The 8,829-nt window shown below is 35.9% G+C and overlaps 1 protein-coding gene across 1 annotated transcript; it reads right to left on the bottom strand.

Annotated features, from left to right (window-relative positions):
* Positions 1 to 200: 200 nt before the first annotated feature.
* On the bottom strand, positions 201 to 1,153 carry LOC102471553 (olfactory receptor 52E2). Its single transcript, XM_014583275.1, has one exon. It carries the CDS (start codon positions 1,128 to 1,130, stop codon positions 201 to 203), a length of 930 nt encoding a protein of 309 aa, XP_014438761.1. The 5' UTR covers positions 1,131 to 1,153.
* Positions 1,154 to 8,829: the final 7,676 nt, after the last annotated feature.

The following is an 8,829-nucleotide window of genomic DNA, read 5'->3' as shown; positions in this document are numbered from 1 at the left end:
TCACTTATTATATGGATTGATTGGATATGAAAGCTTAGATGTTTAATTTCTGAATTAAACAACATGTTGACAGGAACTAGCAAAAATAAATAAATTTTTATGTTAAATGTATTTAAATTCATTTAATATGACATGGCGTTTCTCTACTTAAAAGGCCATCTCATATGTATTAGATGCTATTCCCATTCAAGTCCTTATTTTTACAAGAGTATTTTCTTCACACGGTCATAGATCTGCTTGGTTCTGACTCCATATATGACAGGATTGAGCATTGGTGGCACTACAACATAAAGATTGGCCAGAAGTATGTGGACATAGCGGGGAACATTTCGGCCAAACCGATGTGTCATAAAGGAAAACAGAGCTGGGGTGTAGAAAGCAAGGATTACAAAAACATGGGAACCACAGGTGCTGAGGGCCTTAAGTCGGGCCTCACGGGATGGAAGACGGAAAACAGCACGGAGGATCTGAACATAAGAAAGGGCAATGGCTATGATGTCAAACACTAAGACTGAAATAGCACATAGGCCATAAATAATATTGACCTTGATACTGGCACAGGATAGACGAGCAAGACCCATGTGCTCACAATAGGTGTGAGGAATGACATGATTCCCACAGAAGGGCAATCGCAAAATGAGAAATACAAATGGAATAACAGAAATAAATGGCCTCATAAACACGCCAAGACCAATCACACAAACAGCCTTGTTTGTGAGGATAGTGCTATACCGGAGTGGGTTGCAGATGGCCACGTAGCGGTCATAAGCCATTGCCAAGAGGACTGCTGACTCCATGCCAGTGAAATTGTGGATGAAAAACATCTGTGTGAGGCAGGCTTCAAAGATGATCTCTTTGAGATTGATCCAGAAGATTCCAAGCATCTTAGGGATGGTAGCTGTTGAGAGGCCCAGGTCAATGGTGGCCAACATGGCCAGGAAGTAGAACATGGGCTGGTGTAGGCTGCTCTCAGTCTTTATCACAAACAGAATGGTGAGGTTCCCTGTGAGTGCAATCAAGTATACAGCACAGAAGGGGAAGCCAATCCAGATGTGAAGTGTTTCTAGTCCTGGGATCCCCAACAGTAAGAAGGAAGAGGGGTGAACCTGGGTTTCATTAGAAAGGAACATCGTGCATGGGCATGCAGAAGTCCATGGTACTTTCAAATGCCCAGTTTACAGGACACCAGGTAAAACTCTCAGTTAGAAACCTAAAGAAAAATAGGAACATCACACAATTGTATACATTACGTTTTCAGTTAATTTACACAATTAGAAAAAGACTTTGGAGGTCAAATGGTGATGTGATGGTAAAATCTGATGCTCTTTGAGGCAATGTCATATGAGGGTGTTCCTCATCTGGTTCAAGTCCAGAAACCCCCTCTGAGTATGCCAGTGCATATTGACCCATGATGGGGGCTAGTTGAAGGCTGGGGAACGATTCCAGTGGGACGCTGTTGGGGTTGCTGTTTCACTCTTTCTCTCCCTCATAAGTAGAAATAAATAACCTTGAAAGAAAGATTCATACTACATCAAAAGCAGTATGAAGTGGATTCTCAGTAAGAAGGCTCTTGAAGAAGTTATGCTATGTATTGTAACAAAAATTGTCGTTATGTTAATAGGTGTTGGTGCCTTTTTTCCTATTAATTTACAGTGGTCTCATTCAGAATATCTTGCTAAGATTTTATCTTGATACCCACTTCAGTATTTACCTTCTCAAATCTCCATCAACATAATTTACTTTTGATTTTGACATACGCAGTGCTCTGCCAGGCCCCGTAAATAGTTCCATAAATGGTTCCAGTTGGCTAGATGATAATGCACAAATGTGAATACACAAAATGGGCAAAAAGTTGTCAGTGAACACACAGCTTAATTGAAATTTTATCTAAAAGATTAAAAGTAATTTCAAATGGTTAAAATTGGTCGATTTTTAAAATATTTATCGTTAGTACTAGGAAACAATAGTGAAGTAAGTGTAGTCAAAAAACACCATCAACAACCTTTGAGGTACTGCTTATTACTTGCAATGTTCTTTTGAAACCTGCACAAATATCATATACAATCTTTATATACATATATAAGAAGGTCCAGCAGAAGGAGTAATGATTATATTGTTGGTCTCCCATGTAGTGGACCACAGTTCAAGTCCTGAACCCAGAAACTTGAAACTCATGCAAGGCATGTATATGTGCATGTATACACAAAACCCTGAGAGGAAAATGGATTGTGTTGTGGCCATCCCCGGGCAGTGATTTCTCGCTTTCTGTCTCTCTGTCTCTCTCTCTTTATGGTGAGTGCACAGACCTTATAAGAAAAAGAATCTCTAAAAGAAAAAAAAGAAACACATAAGAGAATACATTTGACCTGATTTTACAAAAATACTTTATTTAAAAAAAAAAACCTTGGTTTCAAATAGTTTAAAACACTCATCAAATGCTTAAAATGTTATAAAAAACTATGAAAAGAAAGTTCACAGGAAAGTAGTAAATTATATTTTTCTTCTAATGTAATGGAAATAAGAAAAAATATTTTTATATATCCTGCATATAAAAAACTGTGTCATATTTACAAAGCTCCCCTTATCCATCTTCAACATTTTCACAAAACTAATCTGGGACCAGCAGTTAGTGTAATGGCTATGATGCTGAACTCCCATGTAGTTGACTGCGGTTCGAGTCCTAGACCTGGAGGCTTAAACTCATGCCAAATGCATATGCATGCATGTCCAAGATCCCAAGGAGAGAAGAATGGAGGAGAAGGGATTGTGGCGTGGCCATCTACCCTGGGGGGGTGATTTCTCCCTTTCTGTCTCTCTGTCGCTCTCTGTCTTTCCCGTGAGCGCATGTGCCCTATAGCAAAAACCTCTCCAAAAAGAAAACAAACAGACAAACAAACCAAAAAAACAACAAATCTCCTTTCATCTCATATCTATCTAAATGAGAGATATCATCATCTTTTTCAAAATAAAACTAACTTACAGGTAAAATTGTATGTATTTATCATGTACAAATAATATTTTGCATATATATACATTTTGGAATGGCTAAATAACAAGTTAATAAATATAATCTTCAAGAAGTTCATGAAAAGTGTATATGTTAGACAAAATGTGCAAGGATTTCAGAATTTTTGCACCAGAATAAACTCACATTTTAATTTCATTTTTCCACGAACTTTTCATCTTACCTTATACATGTGTACATTACTTTATATGGTTATAGTTTTGTGGTAAGGACACTTAATATTTACTTTCTTTGCATCTTCAAGAATACATGTTTATTAACCATTGTCACCTTGACGTACCATTGATCTTTTGTAGTTATTCCTCCTAAGTGAAATTTTGTATGCTTTGAGCAGCACATATCCTCACTTTTCATATCTGAAGCAGGAAATTTAAGATGCATGGCAAAGGGTCAGCAGATGGTGGAGCAGTAACATCACTGGACTCATACGTGGCCCATGGTGGTTTGATTCCCAGACCCAGCAGCTTGAAAATCAAGCCTAGCGCACGTATGTGCGTACCCGAAATCCTAGGAGGAGGGACTGTGGCATGGACATACCGGGGAGGGGTCGGGGTGGTGATTTTTCACTTTCCCTCTCACTGTCTCTGTCTTTTTCTCTCTCTAGGGAGTACACATGCCCCAAGGCAAAAACTCCAAAAAAAAAAAAAAGATGCTTGGCAAACATATCAAATAAAAGACTCAATAGAAATAAATTATCTGAGCATAAATTATTAAGAGTCTATAAAATCTATTATTTTCAAAGTTAATTAAATGTTGTCATGTATTTTCAAGTGCCTTACTTATGGAATTTGTTAGGAGGATATTTCAAAGCATTCGATCAGTCATTATATGTAAATGTTTTATACCAATGTTTCTTTTGATTATTTTATTTCCCTAGAGGATTCCAGAGTAGAAATACTAATTATGGACATAGTTTTAGGAAGACAACTATAATAATATAAATATAATATAATAATATAAGTATAATAAATATAATAATCTAAGCATTGATACGAGGAAAACAAAGCCAAGAAGAGGGTAATAATAAATGGGTAGGAGCAGTACAATTCAGGTAGGAAAAAGGAGGAATGGTAAATATTTGAAAGAAAGCGAAGGTAAGCAAAGGAGATAGTTGCAGGGCAGATGCTGAGGAGTGTCTATAAGAACAGTTTTCTTCTGTAATGTGTTGACCTTATAATAGAACAGTGAGGACCAGCAGTTGGTGTAATGGCTATGTCACTGGACTCCTATGCAGTTGACCACAGTTTGAGTCCCAGACCTGGTAGCTTAAACTCACACTGGGTGGGTGTGTGTATGTGGGTGCCCAAGATCCTGAAAGGAGAATGGAGGAGAAGGTATTACGGTGCAGCCATCTCTCCTGGGAGGTGATTTCTCGCTTTCTGTCTCTCTGTCTCTGTCTTTATGACAAGAACAAGTGCCCTATAGCAAACATCTCTCAAAGAATAAAACAATAATATAACAGTGAATACTGTAAGATGGTGAGACATGGGCAGCATAAGGAGTGAAGGTAGGAGTCAATCAGATGAGCAAATGTTTCTGCAATTTATTATCATATATGTCAACTGTGACTTTTTTTATTAAGCAAAACTTTCTGTATTTCTAAGTAACATCTCTGAAAAATAGGAATACAGGTAATAGTTTTAGTGAAGATACTTTTATGGTTTTGTCAGCTGGACTAGGGAGAAATATTCACATGTTGAAATACTCAGTTTGTAAACTAAATAATGTGATTGAATGCAAAAGAGAAAATGAAATAAGAAAAGAAAATTATAAAAACAATATTTTTACTTTATCAACCAAACTATATGCAATAGAATCTGAGTAATTAAGAAAACCTTTTAGCTATTACTTGAAGAGATGGTCACTAATAGAAAATTGTTAAGCAATATCTGTATTTGAAAGAGGGAGAAATGGCATTATATTCTGTAGTTACAAATAAAATAATGAGGAAATTATCTCTCAACTCATATAATTATACCTGCAGTACAGTAGTGTCTGAGTAGTTAGTTAAGCAGATACAGTGATATAAATACTAAGTAGAAATATTAAGTTATCATAAAACTCATGACATTTTTTTGATGCAAAAATGTGTAGGGACTTTTCCAACAACCCAATAATTTGAAGACATATTCAGAATAATAATATTGTATAGTTGTCTATCATTATCACTCACTCAGTGAATTAAGTGACTAGATTAGGAATCTGAATAATATTCTCTTTGCTCCAAACACTATAATACAAAAAAGAAAGAACAACAGCAAAAAACCCTATTGACTTCACTTTTCTGTATCTTGAAAATCAGTACATTTGTCTTCATCCTTATAGGATAAGTTTAAATCATTATCATGTCATTTGATTCCTGCATGATATTTTACAGTATTGAAAAGCATGAATTCTGCACTCAGACTAATTGTATTGAAATCCAGCTTCATGGTTCATTCACTCTATAGTCAGAAGTAAATAAATATTACTTACTGTGTGACTTTTCACACACACACTTAAACATATCTATAACTCATTTTATTGATTTATAAATAGATATGCTGCAGGCAAATATCTCTTAAATACGTTATTAGTTTTAGAACAGATAATACTTTTGAAACACATCAAATCATGCTCCAAAGATATGTTATTCATCATTCTTTAGATAACAAGTAGACTAATTTTTCTAAAAGACACACCAGAGAGATTCAATCTAAAATCCAAATGCTTTTATTAGTAATGAATGTCCTCTATTAACCAGAATCCTATTTTTCCCCAACATTCACACTTAGTCCTTGTTTTCCCAAAATATGGGCCTTATCTTCTGTCTTCCTTTTCTAATCTCTCCTTTTCCTTTGTGCATCATTGAACTCTAAGGGTGCAACTGGGAGATGGGAGACTGGGATACTCACCACACTGAACCCAGGATGAGTCCTGTCTCTGTTTCTTTTCAGCTCTTCTTCTCTTTAAAGGCATTGCTCACTCCTGGGAGGAGCTTTCCAACCAGAGCAAGTGCCAGAGAGGACCCAAGGTCTCTGAGGATCCTGCTTTCTAATCTGACCCTGACTGATCAAATGAGAGCCATTGGGGATTATGGGATTTTAAGGAAACAAAGGCCAAAAAAAAAAAAAAAATGAGGTCTAGGTCGGCAAGATGATATAGTAGAAATTCTATCCTTCCTCCTCTCACTTAAACACCGATTTAATAGTCTTCTGTGGGCAAAAATACCTTTATGAGAGCTCTAGGGTATAAGTGAGAGATTACAACACTTGGTGGAGCATGGCATGAGAAAAGACACAGAAGGGGTAAAATGTAGAGTTTCACTTACCTGACAGGACTTTCCCCGCAAACATAGCACAACGCATTGTCCAGACTCTTTTCCTGCGGGAAATACGGAGCAAAGAAAATATGGTTAGATGATCTAGACAGGCAGTATCAATAGATATAGACACATACAGACAGGTATAGATATGCAACAGAATCCTATTAAGACTTTAAAACGAGGGACCAGCAAATGGCGAAATGGCTACATCGTTGTACTTCCATGTAGTAGACTGCAGTTTGAGTTCCAGACCTGGTGACTTAAACTCACTCTGGGCATGCGCGCCCAAGATCCCAAGAGGAGAATGGAGGAAAAGGGGTTGTGGTGTGGCCATCCCCCCTAAGGGGTGATTTATCGCTTTCTGTCTCCCTGTCTTTCTAGTAAGCACACATACCCTATACCAAAAACCTCTCCAAAAAAAAAAAAGACTTTAAAATGAAAGAAACTCTGTCATTTGTGAAAACATGGATGAACATGAAAGATATCATGTATCATGTTAAGGGCAATGATCCAGGCACAGAAAGACAAATAGCACATGAATTCACTTGTATATGGAATCTAAAAAAGATTGAACTTATAGAAACAGAGAGCAAAATGGTAGTTACAAGAGGCTCGAGGTATAGGGGTTAGGGACATTCAGGTAAGGACACAATACTTCAGTTATACATTATTATAACTATATATAATTTTTTATTCTCAATTCAAAAATAATTAAATAAGAATGAGTGAGCCTGCTCAAAGACATACACATATACACAAACTATCAATATTTATTATTCTCAGTAGTTATTTATACTCTATAATGTTGCTGTAAACACTGATTTACCAATGGGAAACCTCATTACTGCTAGAGGAAATAAGGAGTTAAGTTCCTAACAACCTCCAGTGACATCATTTTCGTTTGCTAGTGTTTCTGTTTAAAGACATTTATTAAAAGTAAGTAGTTCTCAGAAAGAATTAATTGCACAGTCTTTAAATGACTTAAAATCAGAGGCTTTGAGAGTCATTTGCATTATATATATTCCTTTACCAAAGTCTTAGTATAATTAACCAATAGAATTAGCATTAAAAACCTGCTTTTTCCGCATAATTTTCTTCCTATAAAACACTTAGCAGACTTTCTAAAATTTCTTCTACGGCATTCTGATAATAGAACCTGCTTCAGTTGCAAGTTTAACAGTATTCATACCTTACTGCTACTTATAATGTTCAACCCAACTAGCACTAGTAAGAAAAATGTGACATTCTCCTCACCATGGTTAATTTAAATGTCAATTTTTCTGGTTTTCGCCTTCACAGAAATGTTGTCCACTAGACTTCTTTTTACTAGTTGATATCTCATGAAGCTATAAATTTGCTCTCTTTTTCATCTGTCTAAAAAGCAAAATTCCAAAAAATTTAGTTTGAAGATCTAAGTGGTTATTAGTAATGATTCATGAATGTGCCAGTATCTTATCAAAACATAGAGCGAAATTCATTGGGTAGGCAGAACAGTTGGTCTTGTAAAGTAGATTGAAGAGGAAACAGAATAATACAAAATACAACAGAAAAAGGTAGATTCTTAATATCAGATAACATCAGGTTACAGGTCTTGTAAAGATTACAACAAAGAAATCTTATCATTCAGGCTCAGGTAGACTGGACCCCTTTTGATTGGCTGCTGAGAGTCTCCTACTTAGAGCAAAAAATGTTCTGGTTGGGGATTTTCCTGTTTCCTCAGAGTTTTAGTTTGATTATGTAGCACATAGCACAAATTACTCCATTTGGTTTGGTCTGTGGGAGCTCGGTTCAGAACAGCCTCCCATAAATTTTACCTAAGATGTATTTCCCATACCTTTATTATATGGTGTAGATGTCACATTAGTTCTCAGAGTGGCCTCACCTATAGATAGGCAAACTCACTCTTCTTTTCTTCTAGAGGATATATTTGTTGATTCATTGACTGAATTTACAACCAACGACACCATTTCTCATTTCTGGACAAAGGCCATCTACAAAGATAATTTCTCAACAAAGAACATGACATCCTTCTTACAATTGGACACTTGAGGGCACTTCAGGACTATGTTGGGTGCTATTTTAAACAGCAATATCATCAACAAAAATGAGAAAAGTGTGACATTAAACAGACTCCCAAAAGGACTCTATATTATGAGAAATGAACCCACATGTCAGAACCTTACCTTGTCTAACCTCAGCTGAGAACATGCCTATCAAAACGTCTTCAAGTTCTTGCAATGTCTGCAAATGACTGAAATTACCACTAGTATTAATCTTAGGTTAAAAATATATTTTAGGCAATGTAATACACTATAAAGTTATATGTAATCCACTGTAATATAAACAAGATTATGATGATAATTTTTAAAAAAGAGTAATGTAGAAGACTACTTTTGGCAAAATGTGGTAGCTATGTTCAAATAAAACATTCTTTATAGACACACACAAAAAAAGCTGATTAAAAATATAAGTATAAAGGGAACCAGCAGTTAGCGTAATG

Source organism: Tupaia chinensis, unplaced genomic scaffold (genome assembly GCF_000334495.1).
Source record: "Tupaia chinensis unplaced genomic scaffold, TupChi_1.0 Scaffold144200_1, whole genome shotgun sequence".
Classification (NCBI taxonomy): domain Eukaryota; kingdom Metazoa; phylum Chordata; class Mammalia; order Scandentia; family Tupaiidae; genus Tupaia; species Tupaia belangeri.
This window is presented reverse-complemented; position numbering and strand designations above follow the sequence as displayed.